The 18,906-nt window shown below is 40.9% G+C and overlaps 1 protein-coding gene across 1 annotated transcript in view; it reads left to right on the forward strand.

Annotated features, from left to right (window-relative positions):
* The window catches only part of TSHZ3 (teashirt zinc finger homeobox 3), a 64,959-nt gene extending 46,709 nt beyond the window's left edge, over positions 1–18,250 (forward strand). Inside the window, exon 2 of the mRNA XM_066557276.1 lies at positions 13,457–18,250. Within this exon, the coding sequence (XP_066413373.1) occupies positions 13,457–16,656 (3,200 nt within the window). The 3' untranslated portion in view covers positions 16,657–18,250. The remainder of the gene's footprint in view (positions 1–13,456) is intronic.
* Positions 18,251–18,906: the final 656 nt, after the last annotated feature.

The following is an 18,906-nucleotide window of genomic DNA, read 5'->3' on the forward strand; positions in this document are numbered from 1 at the left end:
GCAAAATGACTCTCTGGTACTTTTACTTCTATGTCCTTTTCACTCAATTTAACAATTAAAGCATCCTCCCACATCCCTTCGATTCAGCGTATGTGAGATGCGTATCATCAGCAGCAATAGTCATGTTTGTGTCAGCATTTCCAATGAAATCACTGCTTTCAGGTCAACAATAAAACCCAATTGCGGCTGCAGCGTGGCACGGAGAGTTAGCTCTTGTCTTGGGAATCAGGATTTTTCTTGTTCACTTGGGGAGAAAAACATCCTCACATCTCTTGGAGAAAGTGATGTATTTTGCATGAAAAAGATATCATTTTACAGAGACTCTCTTGATTCAGCCGAGCTGTGGCTGTCCCATTGGAGCACTGCTCTGGAGGCTCCTTCCTCAGAACCTGGAGGTGCTGGATTGAACATGAGGGGAAGGCTTTCCATGGACATTGACAGAGCAGAGAGGGGCTGGACCCTAGGAACACAGGGAAAGACCATTTCCCAGTGCCCGAGTGCAGCTGGCCAGGCATGCTGGCAGTTTGCAAGGCAGGTGGGAATCTCTGCTGGCGGCTCGGACAGGGTTCAGGTGTGGCACAGGGCCTGGTGCTGCTGGGTTTGCCAAGCTGGCAGGAGCAGGGCAGGGCCAAAGAGCTGGCTCTACCATGCTCTCAGGTCTGGGAGGCCTGGCTGGTGCCTTCCCAGCTTTCCAGCACTGCTGCAGGTGTGTGCACGGGTGTGTGTGACACACCTGACACACTGAGTGATCTCACCTATGTGTGCTGGGTTAGTGCAGAGCTCACCCTTGTCCTTGACTGAACAGGGAGTGACGAGTGGTGCTCCTTACCTGAATCAGGACAGAACCTCACCCAGACCCTGAGCTTTCTGCCAGCTTGGTGCTGCTTAGTGGTGTTTTTGTCTGAAAATCTGTAGTTCTTCAGAAGCATTGGGAAGATCAGGGCTCTGCTCTCCTTTTTACAAACTGAGTTTAGGTATGCATCTGCAGCAAAAGTGGTGGAAAAACCATAAATTGATCCTGCAAGTCATGATCGGGGCTTATTTTCCTTCTTTTTCTCTAAGCCCAGATGAATTCCTCCTGAAAGGCAGCTCATGCATCCTCTCTGTCCATTTTTATGCATGCTTACTGTTTTCCACATCAAACAGGGTTATGTGTGCTTTTTTAGTAACGCCTGCTGAAGCATGGAAAGGGATCAACATTTCATTTTCATTACATTTCATTTATTTCTCTATTTTGGAGGAAGGGTTCCATGAAGTATAAGACAGACATAACTAAAATAAGTTTCTCCAGCAGGTGAAGGCATTGGTAGCTAATGTGTCTCCTCCTAAAGCAGTTGAATTGCAAGTCACAATCAGAGATTTAGAAAAAAATGTCGGCTTGATAATGTCCTTTGCCATGACAAAGTGCAGTCACAGGAGTAATAAAAGGCTAAAAGAATGGCCAGACAAAGACAGATCATCAGTTTGCTTTTAGTTTGAGACTCCTGCAAAGCTGTTACTTGAAAATACCTGCACTGAATACAGGAACACGGGGATTGCCATCTTACATGTATATTCAGTCTTTGGTTATATTATTTCAAATGTTATGTAGCTGTATTAGCATGAAATAGAAACCCCTACCTGATACAGAGAGAGATATTACATCATTGCTGTTACAATGCTCTGCTGCAAAAGGACTTTTAAAGGATTTCTAATAATAATGAAAATATTCTGATACAGCATTAAGGATTTCACTACTGAAATGTGTTTAATGTAAATATGCTGTCAGATACCCTTCAAGTAATTGACAAGAGCAGATGATTAGCAGTGTTCTCAATAGTGTTTTTGCATAATCTTACATTTTGACAGAACTCTTCAGCTGCTTTTTATTGTCAGTGCTCTGCAATCAGTAATACTTTTTCCTTGACATTTACTTTGTCATTATAAATCTTGTAAGTGGTCATTTAACTTGTTCAGTATGCATGTAAGAATATCATTACTAACACGTTTGAAAAACGTCTTCCTGTTGAGGAACTATTGTGAAAGTAAACTTAAAAAACCCTAAATGAAGTAGGTTGATGAGTGAAATAAATACCTGTCTGTGAGCATTTTCATGCACATTTCAAGGATGATTTTAAAATCTCTCTTACTGAGCATTCACTCTTAAGTCATCAAATTCAACATGCTTCTTGGATTTTTTTAATCTGTTACTTTTTAATTTTAATACTATTTTTCAGTTATGATCATTTACATCTGACTGACCAAAATTAAACTCTTATGATCCATAAGCATTCATAATTACATACTGCATGTAACATTAATAGTCAATATAATAAACCTTCATCTTTATTGAAGCATCTCTTGTTTCTACAGCAGTTCTTTAATCTATCTCAATAGATTTCTAGTGTACAGCTCATATAGATTTGGTCAGTGACAAGGGTTAGAGTAGTCTTGTAGAACATTTACTTGTAGCTGTGAAAAGCCCACATTCATCAGAGGATTAGGTCGATCAGATTGTACCAGGATCAATGGAAGGACTGTGTGATCCCTCTTAGGCTGTAATGTGTTCACCTTCTTTGGAGAGAATTCACATACACACACATTTCTCTGTCTTAAAGCCATTTATCTCAGAATGTCAAATTGCAATAATTAACCATTATTGATCTTAAATTCAATTAACTTCATTAACACAGGTCATGATGAGGGTGCTGGTAAGGGAAAGGCTCTTGACAAGTGTCTTTTCTTATATGACATTGAATGTTCACAATCATGGCTATAAACTATTCATACTGTGCCACGGGAACATCTTTTAAAAATGACAGGAGTTTGGTTGGTGGCTCTGAAGCGACATTTTAATCCCCTCCCCCTCGTCTCCTAGTTCTCAGGGTTTTCCAGCAAATTTTCTATTCAGGAATCAGTGAACCATTTGTTTCTAGCACATTATCTTAGTGTGGCATTATAGCAAACCCCACCTATTCAAACACCCTTCTGTTCAATAGGTACTGGTAGATAGAGACTCATTTACACCAGTGTACATTAGTATAGTTAGCAAATGAGTGAAATGAATATTCAGTGCTTCTTTTTGCTCCACATACAAAAAAAAAAAAAAAAAAAGCAGGGGCCATCTTGTAGAGGTAATCCTGAGAATCTCTGCTTGCTTCAAGTCCTAAGATTCATATTGCAGTCAATAGTTGTTTTTCTTAAATGAGGGCTGAATAGCAACTGTGAAAGAACACAAAGCTTTGTTGGCCCACACTGAGCTCCTTTCTTAATAGAGGAACTTCATTATAAGCACAAGTTCACAATAGCTGAAATTGTGATTGAAATCATTTGGATTTCTACTATACCATTCATACAGATGTATAGAGTTTATTGTAAGGAGGCACTGCAGCCAAAATAGCTATTGAAGCTACTGTAGAAAGGCCTTCAATGGGAGATGCAAGTTTGCAACAAAATGAAGGATCAGGCTGAAGGTCTTTTGGTACATTCTGAATGTCTTAAGTAGGCATGATTATTTACAAATAAATCACCAAGTAGAATGACTCACTGTAATGTACTGAAGCGTTTTAGGTGAAAACTTGATTTTTAAAAATTTCGCAGCGAAGGTGGCAGCTTCAGAGATGTGTGTGTATGATTAGTACAGCTAAACACAAATACAGCCCCAGATTCTAGTTACTGTAAAACTTGTAAGATATGGACAAATTAGGAACAGCCAGATATGTGGGAAGATTACAGAAAGTAAGGTGCAAGATTTTTTCTTGGTGTAAAAAAAACCTCTAAACCATAGCAGAAGACTGAGAAATGTGCATAAAGAGAAATGACAACATCAGTTTTGTTCAGAAACAGATTTCTGTGACAATTAAATGGTCATTTTGTCACTACATTTGCTATTTCCACTCCACTATACAAAGCATTTGCTGAGAAGAGGCAGGGCAGAAGCAGAATGGTTTGATTACTGCATTTGAAGAAACTGAAGTTCCCTTACAACATCTGTTTGCTCAGTGAAGGATTATAATAATTACGAGCTATTAGAGCCATATTGAGAACTTCTATGCTCATGGCTGCTTATCCCAGAGTTGGCTGTGAATCTTGTATTAGTTTGTGGAATGCCCTGTGTGCTTTTCAGTGATTAAAAGATGCCACCCAAATGTCTGGTATCAAGCAGAGATTGTGTCACTCTGTATTTTGGTACCAATTCATACAGAGAATTTGGCTTCATCTTGCCAGGATGTTGACAGTGACTTAACTAAAAAAGAAAACAACCCCCAAAACAAACATTTGTTTTTTCTTTGAATGTTCTGGTAAATATTTTTGTCCATTTAAGGAAACAGTAATTCTGTGCTTAGAAAAATTCTGCAGAGTCCAAAGAACAATTAGGGTCAAGTGTAACATGAGGCTTTTTTCTCTGCTGCTGAACTGCTGTTTCACTGACTCCCACTGTCATGTGTGCTTGCATGGAGTGGGACTCAGGCAAGTCTGTAGTACTTCACACCAAGCAACTGCCTTGGAAACCAGGGAAAAGCCACTTTTGTCTAACTTAAGAGTGGATTACATTTATTCATGTTGAATTATTTATACAGCAAATATAGGTGGGGGTTTTTCCTGTTAGTAATGTGCTTGGTCATTGAATTGATGATGTTTATGTGAAATTTTTGAAACTCTGGGGCTGCTTGTGAGCTGATACTTCACCATCCTGTGCTGGTTCCCCAATCCCTGGTGGTGTTTCCCCTTTGTGGCTGGGTAGCTGACCCTTGACTGCTCCATGGACAGTGAGGAACTTCATGCTCCTTGGAATGGTGTTCATTTGTAACTTTGGTGCAGTTGGAGGGAGAGCAGCTTTTCCCAGGGTAGGTGGAGGGGAGGAAGAGGAGGGTACTACAGGAATGTTGATAAAATGGGATCACAAGACCCTGGACTGAATCAAACTGAGGAGCAGTTGAGAATTCCCACTGGGTGCTCCCAGTCTCTGCTGCTCATTTGCCTCCTTGGTCTGGCTCTAGTGCTGCTTGTGAAAGGCTGGTTTTATGGTGGCAGGGAGGCCAAGAGGGTTTTTTTTCCTCCTTTTTCAGCAGAATCAGCCACAAATTCCAGGCATATGCCCACAGGAGCTGTTCAAATCTCTACTCCCCCAGAGTACAAAGGGGAAAGGAGATGGATTCCACAAAATACCATAGCAAGGAAGGTCCTTCTGTCATTGTGACAGTCCATAACCTTTCTCAGCCTTTGCACTGGATTACTGTCAGCCCTGCCTTGCTTCTGGTACCCATCTATGGGCACACACAGTGGAACATCAATGGTTCCCCAGCTGTGGTGCTTTAGGCAGCCAGCTGTATTGTGTGTGTGTATGACTGCAAATTTAGGTCAAACCTCTTAAAACTCTGTTTCTTCCTGGCCAGAAAGGCTCTGAACTCTTGCTCTTGTGAAGTTTCTCATAAGCATGTCATTCACCCTTGGCTGTACAAGAATGATACCTGAAGTCTCTAGAAATCAATACGATTTTGTTCATTAAGAGTAACTTGGACCTTGGTTCTCAACCAAGGCTTTTTAATGTTTGGATCCCTTCTTGTCAAAAAACTCTTGTAGAAGGTGGCAGGTGAACTCTTCAAGCAAGGCAGATTTCACACTAATCCTTGTGCAGCCCTACCCACAGAAGAGCACACTGCAGTGTGTTGGGATCAGGGCTCCTCTCCACATCGGGAAACAGTGGTGCTGTGCTTCAAGGGTGAGTAATTTGAGCAGGTTTTAGAAAAACCCTGCTGAGCACGTTGAATTCAGGGAGTTTAGGCCCCAGGGAGAAACCAAGGCAGGGTGCAGTTTTGGAGGAGAGAAGCATCATTCCTCATGTTCCATCTCCAGCACAGAGTGGGTGTCACAGTGTACCTGAGTCCTGCTGTGTGCTGGGAGCAGAGAGCTCTTCACAGGAGAGTCCTGACAATACTTCAGAAACCTTCCCTGTTTTCCCCACTGTGAAAGGAAGTTTGCTGGCAGCCTGCAGGTTCAGCATCCACTGGATCCCAGCAGCCTGGCTGTAACCACAGGCTCTGGGCTCTGCTGAGCACCTGCACCTGTGGGCATTTCACTGGGTGAAATTATTGTTTCAGCTGAAAACTGGCAATTACTTTCAATTATACACATATATTGTATTCACATAAACACACTGTGAGGAAACATAGGGACAGAACAAACTTAAGCCATCTTCCCATGTTTTGTGTAAATAGCAGAATTATATATATTAACCTACAGGAGTAACAGGCTCCTTCACTTGTCTTCTTGTCTAGCACTATAGACAATTGACTTTTAACTTCTTTCCAGGTTTTCAGCTGTAAACTGTGGATGAGAATGTTTCTTCCACAGGGCTGATGGGAAAAATAAAGCACTCATTGAAGCTTTTAGCTTTTTTTTTATAATGTGCATATAATTAAACACCTCAGTTAAATGATGCTGTCCAATAGTTCCAAGTTGTTTCTAAGTCATCATTTTATAGTAGGGTATGCTGTTTTTTCAGGTCTATATTTAGTGAAGGAGATAATGCATAAATGTGAGGTTTTCACTTTGTCATTTAAGAAACATCTAAATAGTGTTTGTTTTCAGAAAAAAAGAATGCCTCCCTTATCAGAATTCATAGCAGTTTTTGAATGTTTTCTCTCTTCATTTGTGAGTGGTCTGTGTGACACTTTTCTTGTGGCTCTGTAAAGCCTAAAGTGAATGGGAGACCTGAGTCCTGTACTTCCTTTAAACTGCACAGAACCCAGGGGAGTTTGGAATACAGTGACATGAGGAAAAGGTGCCTGATGTAAAATTGCTTTGTTCTGTGCTTAGGTGGCCCACACTGTAATGGCATATAAACTAATTCCTTGTTATCATCTCTTCACTGTGTGTCCTTGTCCATGTAATTCTCATCTCTTAGCACTTACAGTTGATTTGGCCTCTCTGAAGTCTTTCCAAATGTAATACCAATCCAGGATGCTGAATCAGAGCAGCTGGCTAGCTTCCTCTGGCCTATTTCTGAGCTCTCTGTGGCAGACAGCTGCAGTATTTTCATGAAGGAACAAACAAAATACACTTCAAAGTTTTTAGTGCCTAATGACAGCCACCCATCCGATTGACATCCTATGTCACATCCCTCCACACCACTTCCCAGGGACTCTCAATGGCATGAAAAGGCTGCAGATTTATCAACACACAAAAAATCCAGCTAAACAAGCATTAATCATGCACATCACATCAAATTAACACGTTCAAAATTAATATTCTTGACCTTGCCAGTGGGCAGAATAATCCGTCTTGCAGTGGGCTCGCGCTCCGGTGCGAGGTACCAGGGACTTGAGCCGACGTGAGAGAGAAGTGCTGACCTCTTCACTTGGAAATAACATTTCTCTCCCATAATAGACAGTCTTGCCTCTATGAAACAGAACCTTTGACCTTTCTAACAGGAATAATGTCCCTGTCAAGGTGCTGGGTAATCAGTATTGCCATGCCCGTTTAGAGACTGTTGTCATTTGCCACTCTTGTAAACAGGGCAGTCACTCCTGCCTCCCATCCTGACTGCCTAATGAGGAAAATGTGAACATCTCTGCCAAGGAGAGAAGTCTCAAATACAATTTCAGTTACATGGGAATTAACAGTTAGTCTCAGTATAGAAATAGCTCATGTTGTGGGTGAAATGTTTGCCTTTCTTGCTGTGAGTGGAAGGCCTGTGGAGTGGGAGTTTTCTAACAGACTAATATAACTCTTTTATATGCCTTCATTTGCATTAGGTCTTTGATTGACTTCATCCACAGAGCTGGTTTTCTCTTGCCTCTGCTCATTAATTTTTTGAATAAGGTTCATTGGCACAGTCAGATCATCTCCATGCTGCTGTTCCTCTGTTGGCTTTCATTGCACCGGTGTTGGGACTCAGCTGCCTCTTAACTCCAAATGGTCCTACCAAAACTGGGAACTCTAAGGTTTTTCAAAGATTACTTAAACAGAATATTTAAAAAATATTCTGTTCATTTCTCAGGTGGCTGGTGTCTGATGTAAAACAGAATGGGACAAGTGTTCAGGAAAAGGCTGTGCACTGCCAGCAGCAGGGGCAGTGACAGGAGCCACCTCTTGTGCAGTGCCATGGAATGGGGAGTGAGGGTCAGGGTGCAGAGGGACTTCCTACTCACTGCTCCACTTTATAACCTACTATGATCCTTTTCCCTTCTTTATTTTTTACTGGGAATATTATATTGATCCTGTAAGCATTAGGAGCATTTCTGCTCCTGATCCCATTCTGCTGTTATTTTTTTTTTGAATTTCAATCTGAAATGTAGACGGGCTCAGTTTCTTTAAGGATTGAGAAGTTTCTTTTCCCAATGAACTCAAAATTACATGCTTTGGAAGATGACTCTTAGTATTAATTCATGATTTTGAATGATGCATAACTAAGATGATCTATTTTTTTTTTAATAGAAAGCCATTTGGTTAAAGCAAAAATACTTCCAAGAAACTGAATGGTTTTGATAAACTTTTGTAGCTGAGTGTTTTTCATGTGAGAAGAATATTGGAATGTTTTGTTCCTTTTCAAGAAAACAGCATATATACTAGTTTAAATATACCCCCAGTGAGCTAATTAAAACAAAAGAAAAAATTTTGGCAAGAAAAAACATAATTAAAACAAGAAATTTCAAAAGTATTGAAATGAAATATTTGGATGAAATATTTGGATACATCCAAGCCAAAATATATGGCTTCAGCTGTATTTTTCAAGAAATGAGGGAAAAAATTGTGCATATAATTGGATTTTGGAGAACAGTAAAATACACCTTTAGTGCTGTGGTCTTGTATTTCCAAACAATCTCAAGGAGATGTGTGTCCAGCCACTCACTGAGGGGGTGTTGCCATGGAGGGGATGACAAGCCTGGAGAAAAGGAGGCTCAGGGGTGCCCTCATCACTCTCTGCAGCTCCTGAAAGGTGCCTGTGCTCAGGTGGGGCTGGGCTCCTTCTCCAGGAGCTGACAGAACCAGAGCACACAGCCTCAAGCTGCAGCAGGGAAATACAGGTTGGACATTAGGAAAAAGTTTTTTACAGGAAGGTGATAAAGTTCTGGAATGCTCTGCCCACGAGGTGGTAGAGTCCCCATCCCTGGGTGTGTTTAACAAAGCCTGGGTGTGGCACTGGGTGCCAGGGTTTAGTTGAGCTGTTGGGGCTGGGCTGGACTCTTGAGGTCTCTTCCCACCCAGTGATTCTGTGAATTCTGTGACAAGCACACACTGTTTTTGCTGGTTCTGCTGAAGAGCACCTCTGGCAGTGGGGTTGGAGGTGCAGCTGTGTTGCTGGTGAGCCCAGGGGATCAGCTGGCACAGCCTGGTGAGCCCAGGGGATCAGCTGGCACAGCCTGGTGAGCCCAGGGGATCAGCTGGCACACCCTGGTGAGCCCAGGGGATCAGCTGGCACACCCTGGTGAGCCCAGGAGATCAGCTGGCACAGCTGGTCTGGCTCCATGGGGGCTTCTTGAGCTTCTGGAGCCTCCGTGGAGAGGCTGCTGGTGCCTCTCTGCTCTCATGCAGCAGATCCCTGGTGTCTGTGCAGAGCCAGGTACATGAGTTTATTACTGTCTATGCAATATGTAGATCATTTTGGACAGTGATGGATCACAATTTATTTCCACTGGCAAAGAAATGATCCATAGCTCAGTTATGAAGGTAATTCTCTCTTGTGTGGAAATGAATTGCATTATACCACAGCTTACTGTTATATATTGGTATCAAATGTGTTAATTTCATTGTTACCTAGCACTTCAGTTAATAATTACAACAAATACTAATGAGGGAACTGTTTCTTCTCAACCTCTCTATGGCTGTACCCGCAAGATGTTTCTGAACCCCTTTGATATCCTCTTCTCTAGAAACTTGAGTGCCATGCCAGGCAACAGCTTTCCACTTTTTGTCAGATACTGTGTCACAGTGACACCACTGCTCAATTTGCAGGCAATTTCCTGTGGGTTATGGTGCCCCGTGAGATGTAAACTAAACACTGCTTTGAGAACTGGGATTTTTTTGGTCCTTTTTCTCTGGAAAAACAAAACCCCGAACTGCCTAATTTCTTTCGTTTCCACTTTTATTAACTTCTGCCACTAGAATTGCCTTTAAAGTTGTTTCTTTTCCCCTCAGACTTTGCTGTTAAGGCATTGAAGAACAGTTTTACAGATGCCCTGCTGTTCAAACATTTATTCTACGCTTGAAAAATATCAAACTACGAGTCTTTTTTGGTTTTTTTGTGGGTTTTTTTTTTTACAAAATAGAGTAATGGCTAAGTAAGGATGAGCTGGTGACAGTGCTTCTTATAAACACTCTGTCCTCCAGGCAGTGAACACAGTGGAAAACCCTTTTACCATCTCCTCCTGATTTTATTCTCTCCTTTCACAGTCTCTTTGCTTTTCCTGTGGGTACTTCACCAAGTAAGAAATTTCTTTGCTGTGGGCCTGGTGCAGTGAGGCTGTTACCTTCCTCTGTGCTCATACTGACCATTTCTTGCCCTGAGCAAGGTGTGGTGGGGCAGGGACCCTTCACTAGACCAGGTTCCATCCCTCCTCTCCTCTGTGCAGGGGAAGGAGCAGAAGGAGCCCTTGGAGCTGTCACTTTTTCGAAGTTGCAGATTGCTGGGTTAAATTCCACACTGTCGTTTGTGCCTCATTTCCTGCATTTCTGGATCAAAGACTGATGTCACAAGTTGGCTTCACAACTTGAGCTCAGGAAGGGGAACAGCTATAGAGGAGGCAGCTCCTGGTTAACACGCAAATATGCTTGATAGTTGGTGAAAAGGGCAAAGAAAGCATGAAAGGTAAATAGATTTACATTTAAATGAGCTGCATGCTGGAGGTTTTCCCTAATGTAAAAGTCACTCTCTAAAAAAGCTGTGAATGTGACAAGTCTTTCAGTTCAAACAAAATTCATAAGAGTTCAGCAGTAAGAGAAATAAAAATGTAAAGAATGCCACACTAATTGGGGAGTTGGTTCTGTGCCCCCTGGTTGTGTTGGTGAGCAGTGGCTCCAAGGAGGGCATTCCATGGTGGGCAGGGATGGAGCCCTTGGGTTTGGAGTGTGACGTGGTGCTGGGAATGGGTGGCACATACTCAGGCAGGTGCTCAGCAGCCAGGGAAAACCACAGACAGGTACACTCACCCCAGCCTGCAGGGGACAGTGGGGGCAGCTAGTGTGGGGAGAACTTTGGGTGTTCTTTACTTTGTGAAAAGGAAATTATTCTGCAGTTTCAAATCAGAGGCAAAGAAACAGGAGTTGTAAAAGAAGATCTGTTTCCACAAGGGTGGAATAGGAAAGGGGTATTGCATTTGCTTCCAAAGCAGAGGTTTTATGCCATGATTCCTTCCTTCCATCCCTCCTTATTCAGTAGGATTTGGTGTGGTTAAGAGGGAAGCAGTTAACAATCAGTTGTCTGCACATTATCAATAGTTATCCAAAATTTTTCAGCTTTAGAGAGCAATTTGAACTGCTATGGTCTCCTGTGCTAAAGCTCTGAAAATCCACCTTTTTCGATTCTATGTATTGGTTTTGTTGCAAGTATTTGCAAGACAGAGCTGAACCTTATTTCAAGTTGCTGCTGAGTCTTTGATATACATAAAATAATAATACTTTTTTTTTTTCAAAATATCTTGAAAAAGCATAAGATAGAGTAAAACAGAACACCTCTATTTCATTAGAGTGGTATACTTGCTTCCAAAGTCTGATCTTTGTACCAGCATCTTATGATAAAATTTTATGACATAATTCTTTCAAACTCTGTGCTCCCAAATTTAAAAAAAACGGACCCTTGCTGCTTGAATTTTCTGCATTGGATTTATCTGAACTGAAATAATCGATCATTATTATGTGTTGCTTTTATGTGATATGTTTGTGCTTTCAAAGGTTTAACTTGTGTTCTGAGGATCACATTATAACTTTACATGCTTGGAGGAAGATTTGCTACCATTCATCCATGTGGAAGAACAGTAGTGAATATTTTGTGTTACCTAACTGAACGAAGAAATACTCCATGTGAAACTAAAAGTCTGATTTCATTGTCACTTTAACAGTTGTTTTGTCTCTTGTGGTTTTCTGATAACGTTTAAACATATTTTCCCTGAAAGAAGTTTGCAAGGTTTAATACTGTGTGTGTGATACCTACTTTAGTGTTCTACATTTTTCAGTCTGTTGGTTAAAGCAGGGCTTTTTGGGGTGTAAACTGCTATCTGCTCTGCACTGTTGCCTGAAGAAGCAAGCTATAGGTTGTTCAAGATACAAATACCCTACATTTTCCAGATGTGTTGCAGAGAAGGTCAAATGTCAGGTGTCTTTAACCACAGAGTGTACTGAAAATGGGAATTTTTTCAGTTTATAATTATCTTTGTGAGAGATTTTAAATTCCACTGAAGAGAGTCATATTCTATTTTTACTTTCCTGCAAATTAATGCATTACATAGATAATTTTGATTAGTTAATGATTCCTTTTTTTTAATGTTTCCATAATTTTCTTGCATAAAGGAAAAACTTAGGTAGACTTAGTATATGTAAAACAGAAGCACCATGGAAAAAAAATTGTTTACTGTCAGTTGCCAACTGTCCTAATCAAGAGGAGAATCTTAGATTTACATCACCAGTTGCATTACCTGAGGGGAAAAAAAGCCAGGATCCCTGTTGGGTGTCCGTGTACCTTATGCTGAGTAAATATTGACAAAGTAGTCTAAAGAGCAAACACTTTGACATTTGTAAGGTCCACTGGAAGGTCTTGTATATATTTATACAGCAAGAATGAGTGCAGCATACCAATTCCATTGAACTAGCTCCTGACATAATTCTGCATGGGCTTTCTTGTTGAGGAAGTTGTGTTTAAATGGGAATGGGGCATTTGTTACACCCATAAAGAATATCCTCAAATTGCTTTGAATGAGTTGTTTCCAAAGGTTATATCACTTCCATTTAACCATCTCTTCTAAAATGTGACATGACTAATAATGATAACTTTAAAAAAATCTGATTTTTGAAATTTATTTTAACTGGCAATTTTTTTACTTTGTAGAAATTCTTGATGTTTGTTGTGCTCTATATTTATTAAAGATTGAGTCTCAAAACTGTAATGAGCAAAAAATGCTTGCTTAATTTAAATTGTGAATCTGTCTGTTAAGAAATGCATTAGGGGTAGGAGAAGCATAAGACATATTAATTGACAGACAGGAACTGCTGTCTCTGAGGTTGATACAAGTAATTTATTACTTTAGAAATGAATGCCACCTCCAGAATGTGCTTCATTAATTTCAAATTTAGTTTTAATTTCAAGCTGTTGCCCCTTGAGAAGAATAAGGTGGCAAATTATGTTTGAAGAGCAGATTTTTTTTCTTGCTCTGAAGAAATACTAAATTTTAACTGTTTAATTTTACAAATAAGTACACTTCTTTGGCTAAGGCAAAAGTATGATGAGCAGAAACTAACTTGTATTTTCTTCTCTTCATAATAGCCTATGTTTCAGACGAACTAAAAGCAGCCGCGCTGGTGGAAGAAGATGTGGAACCTGATGAAAATGCAGTTGATGGGGAGCCTTCAGCAAAATATGCATGTCCAGAAAAAGACTTCAGTAAGAACTGCCAAAGCTACCAAAACTCTCCAGCAGCTGAGTTCTCTAGCCATGAAATGGACAGTGAGTCCCACATCAGTGAGACGAGTGACCGCATGGCAGACTTTGAGAGCAGCTCCATTAAAAATGAGGAAGAGAGCAAGGAGGTTTCCATACCACTGGAAGACTCCACGGTGTCTGATAGCTTGGAACAAATGAAGGCCGTGTATAATAACTTCCTCTCTAATTCCTACTGGTCCAATCTCAATCTGAACCTTCACCAGCCAATTTCAGAAAAAAACAACGGTAGCAGCAGCAGTAGCAGCAGCAGCAGCAGCAGTTGTGGAAGTGGCAGCTTTGACTGGCACCAGACTGCGATGGCCAAAACACTGCAGCAAGTTTCTCAGAGCAGAATTCTGCCAGAACCAAGCCTTTTTAGCACAGTCCAGCTGTACAGACAGAGCAGTAAGCTCTATGGCTCCATATTCACTGGAGCCAGTAAATTCCGCTGTAAAGACTGCAGTGCTGCCTACGATACTTTAGTAGAATTAACAGTGCACATGAATGAAACGGGACATTATCGAGATGACAACCACGAAACAGATAACAATAACCCCAAAAGATGGTCCAAACCTCGCAAACGTTCCTTGCTTGAAATGGAAGGGAAAGAAGATGCCCAGAAAGTGCTAAAGTGTATGTACTGTGGTCATTCATTTGAATCTCTTCAGGATTTGAGTGTTCATATGATCAAAACAAAACACTACCAAAAAGTGCCTCTGAAGGAACCTGTTACACCTGTAGCAGCAAAAATTATCCCAGCTACTAGAAAGAAAGCATCACTGGAGCTTGAACTTCCAAGTTCTCCAGACTCCACGGCTGGGACACCAAAAGCCACAATCTCAGATAGTAACGATGCACTTCAAAAGAACTCCAATCCCTACATTACGCCAAATAACCGCTACGGTCACCAGAACGGGGCCAGCTACGCCTGGCACTTTGAGGCAAGGAAATCTCAAATTCTGAAGTGCATGGAGTGTGGAAGTTCACATGACACCCTGCAGGAGCTCACAGCTCACATGATGGTGACGGGACATTTTATTAAAGTCACTAATTCTGCCATGAAAAAAGGGAAACCAATTATAGAAGCCCCAGCCACACCGACAATAACGTCCTTAGTGGATGAGAAAGTCCAGTCTGTGCCACTAGCTGCCACCACCTTTACATCTCCTTCCAACACACCTTCTAGTGTTTCCCCTAAATTAAATGTTGAGATTAAAAAAGAAGTAGATAAGGAAAGAGTTATTGCTGATGACAAAATAAAAGACAAGGAGAAGTCAAGTGAAGATGAGGAGAAGTATGATATCTCCTCAAAATACCATTACTTGACTGAAAATGACCTAGAAGAGAGCCCTAAGGGGGGATTAGATATATTGAAGTCTTTAGAGAACACGGTTACATCAGCTATAAACAAAGCCCAGAATGGCACACCGAGCTGGGGTGGCTACCCCAGCATTCATGCTGCCTACCAGCTGCCTAATATGATGAAGTTGTCGTTGGGCTCATCTGGGAAGAGTACACCCTTAAAACCTATGTTTGGAAACAATGAACTAGTGTCACCAACTAAAAACCAGCCCTTAGTGTCTCCACCCAGCAGTCAGACCTCACCTGTGCCAAAAACAAACTTTCATGCCATGGAAGAATTGGTGAAGAAGGTCACTGAGAAGGTGGCTAAAGTGGAGGAGAAGATGAAGGAGCCCGAAGGAAAGCTCTCTCCACTGAAGCGTGCGACGCCTTCGCCGTGCAGCAGCGAAGTCAGTGAACCCCTTAAGATGGAGCCCCCCAGTGATGGTGGCTTTAAAAGCCAGCAGAACAGCCCAGTTCCTCAGAGAGATGGTTGCAAAGACAGCCCAACTGTAGAACCTGTGGAAAATGGGAAAGAGCCTGTGAAATCCATTGTAGGCTCTTTAAGTAGCAGCACAGCCATCATCACTGACCACCCTCCCGAACAGCCATTTGTAAATCCATTAAGTGCACTACAATCTGTCATGAACATTCACCTTGGCAAGGCAGCAAAGCCATCTTTGCCCGCTCTGGATCCAATGAGCATGCTTTTTAAAATGAGCAACAGTTTGGCAGAAAAGGCTGCAGTGGCCACCCCACCTCTACAGTCCAAAAAATCAGACCACTTAGACCGTTATTTTTATCATGTCAACAATGACCAACCCATAGATTTGACGAAAGGCAAGAGTGACAAAAGCTGCTCTTTGGGTTCAGCGCTTTTGTCATCCACATCGACATCTTCTGCATCTTCTTCATCTACAGTGACAACAGCAAAGACATCTGCAGTCGTGTCATTCATGTCAAACTCGCCGCTACGCGAGAATGCCTTGTCAGATATATCTGATATGCTGAAGAACCTGACAGAAAGTCACACATCAAAATCTTCCACACCTTCCAGCATATCTGAGAAATCTGACATTGATGGTACCACAATAGAGGAACCAGAAGAGAGTACACCAGCTCAGAAAAGGAAGGGACGTCAGTCTAACTGGAACCCTCAGCACTTGCTCATATTGCAGGCCCAGTTTGCAGCCAGCTTACGGCAGACTTCAGAGGGGAAATACATCATGTCAGACTTGAGCCCTCAAGAAAGAATGCACATTTCCAGGTTTACGGGACTCTCAATGACCACAATTAGCCACTGGCTGGCCAATGTGAAATACCAGCTCCGAAGGACGGGGGGAACTAAGTTCCTTAAAAATTTGGACACTGGGCACCCAGTGTTCTTTTGTAATGACTGTGCTTCACAGATCAGAACTCCTTCAACTTATATCAGTCATCTTGAATCGCATCTGGGTTTCAGGTTAAGAGACTTGTCCAAACTGTCCAGTGAACAGATTAACAATCAGATAGCACAAGCAAAGTCACCGTCTGAAAAACTGGTGACGTCCTCTCCAGAGGAAGATATCGGAACTTCTTATCAGTGCAAACTTTGTAACAGGACTTTTGCAAGCAAGCATGCTGTTAAACTTCATCTTAGTAAAACACATGGGAAGTCACCAGAGGATCATCTTCTGTATGTTTCGGAGTTAGAGAAGCAGTAGCATTTGCTTTTGATTAAAATAACTGTAATTTGCTTTGAGGAAAACTGTCAAAGACGCCTTAAAGCTACTGTTTAGTTCTTGGCACATGTTCTTATTTTAACTCCAGAGTCGCTCTGGGCTGAACTGTTTTGTATAACTGTACAGTGTTTAAATAGAGGTGCATAATCAGCTGTTGTTACTGGTAAAATATGAAGGTTAAAATGCAGTGGTAAGTGTTTGGAACTTTGTGTAAATTGGATTTAGTTGCTGTGCATCCCTCTGATGCATCAAGCTGCATGCATTAACAGACAGTTTAATTAAGCATTTATAACTAATTCTGGTGCACTTTTTCATGTGACCTAAGTGTGCTGGTATTTCTCACCCTATAATCTTTAGCCCTCTGAGTACTTTGAAGCACTTTTGCATTAATTTGGTAAAAATGTAAGGATATGCTTTTTTTTTAGACCCCTACTAGCTTAGTTCTGATTACTGATATGAACCTCCATTTATGCAGAGGTGTCTCACACCTTGAAATTTAAAAATATAATTTTCACATTGAAACATAGATGTATATATTGTATAGATTTCAAAATCTCTTATGGAAAATGTGATTGTGGTTAATGCCATTTTCTTTTTTTTCAGCATTTTTAGCAGCAGCGGGGTTTGTACCTGATAAGACCCAGGTATAAACTGTACCTATATATAGTGTATATTTCATTTTTTTTTTAGATCTAATGGTTTTTCCTTTAACAATCAAACATTGTAAATTATGTGATAAAAGATACCACAGATAACATTTATAAAGTATTCAGAAACATTATTCTTAAAGCAAAGTATGTTTTGCTTTGTTTTGCTATACAGTACATCTATATTAAGAGAGGTTCATGTTTAAATTATACATATTTATTAGTGTTGCAATCATTTGTTTAGTTTTTTTGCTTTTGTTTTTGTTCTTTTTTTTTTTAAATTGTCTGAAGAAACAGAAGCCACGGACTGCATTCCTGGCATACATTCTAACTGTTTTGCACAACATGACTTTTAAAGGTATTTATTAGTAAAAAAAATAAAAAAAAATAAAAAGAGAAAATTCAAAATAAACTCAGTGCTCAAAGGGTTAAATCTATTTGAAAAACTTGTACTGTATTTCCTAAACATTGATAAAGCCTTTAAAATGTTTGTACTGTAATACTTTGCTTAAAAAGTTATGAGGCATTCTGTGATATAACCTCTTTTACTTATTTATAAGCGCTCTTGGTTGTTATTTCCTATTGTAGAATGCCTTTTTATTTCAATTGGTAACTTTCTGTTTTGTTCTGCCTAATTATTCTCCCAAGATTCCATACTGCAGCTTTATCTTTAGGCATATGAAAGGTAACCCGTGGTTACCAGCACACTAAGTGATTCTGTTCGTCTCCATTTTTGGCAGTTAATTTGCAGAAGTAACTGACAGCTGACACCATATGAGAATCTATGTATAAAATATTGGCATGTAAACAGCACAGACACTGTAATGCACTCTGTGCCCTGTTTTGTTGTTGACAATGAAGCACCATTATATGACTCTTCATATAACCTTTTTTTCTACAGCAGCATTAAAATTGTCTTTTTGCTATAATTTTGTGTTGCGTTCACAATTATGTCTGAAATGTGCTACGACTAACGAGCACATTAAAATTAAATTTTATGCTATCTGTTTATGACTGAAGCTTGAGTAGGTTTCTTCATCTGCCAGGTGCTGGCAGTCAAAAGCTGCACATAAATCACTGGAGTTTTAGTGAACTTTAGCATTTAAAGAGCAGGGTAGCACTTATTCAAAGGCTGCATTAACAGAGTTTCTTTCCCCCCAGAAGAGATAAATGAGCATTATAACTCCCTTTTAAGCATCAGGTAAGGCTGGCTGTGGAGAGGGGGGTTGGCAGCAGTGCATGGCAAAGCAAATGGGTGTTTTGCTGTGAGCTCAGACCCAGGCAGGCACACTGCTCACTTGCCCTCCTCCTGATGCACTGAGCAGAGTCTGCACCCGAGGGTGTTCCACAGCTCAGAGAATCCCTTTCCACCTACCCAGCACTTCCAAATGACAGGAGAAGGAACCTGAGAGCAGTGACTCCAGCTTTGTGGTTTTGCAGTGAGTCCTCTTCTGGCCCTGCCTGCTGCAGGTAGAGATGGGGAGAGGAGGTGAATAAACACAGCCAAAGAAAAGCAAACAATCTGGAGAATTTATATGATAATGACAGACTTCTGCTGGTGTTGACAGGTCATCCCTTCATAACC

Source organism: Molothrus aeneus, chromosome 11 (assembly GCF_037042795.1).
Source record: "Molothrus aeneus isolate 106 chromosome 11, BPBGC_Maene_1.0, whole genome shotgun sequence".
Lineage (NCBI taxonomy): Eukaryota > Metazoa > Chordata > Aves > Passeriformes > Icteridae > Molothrus > Molothrus aeneus.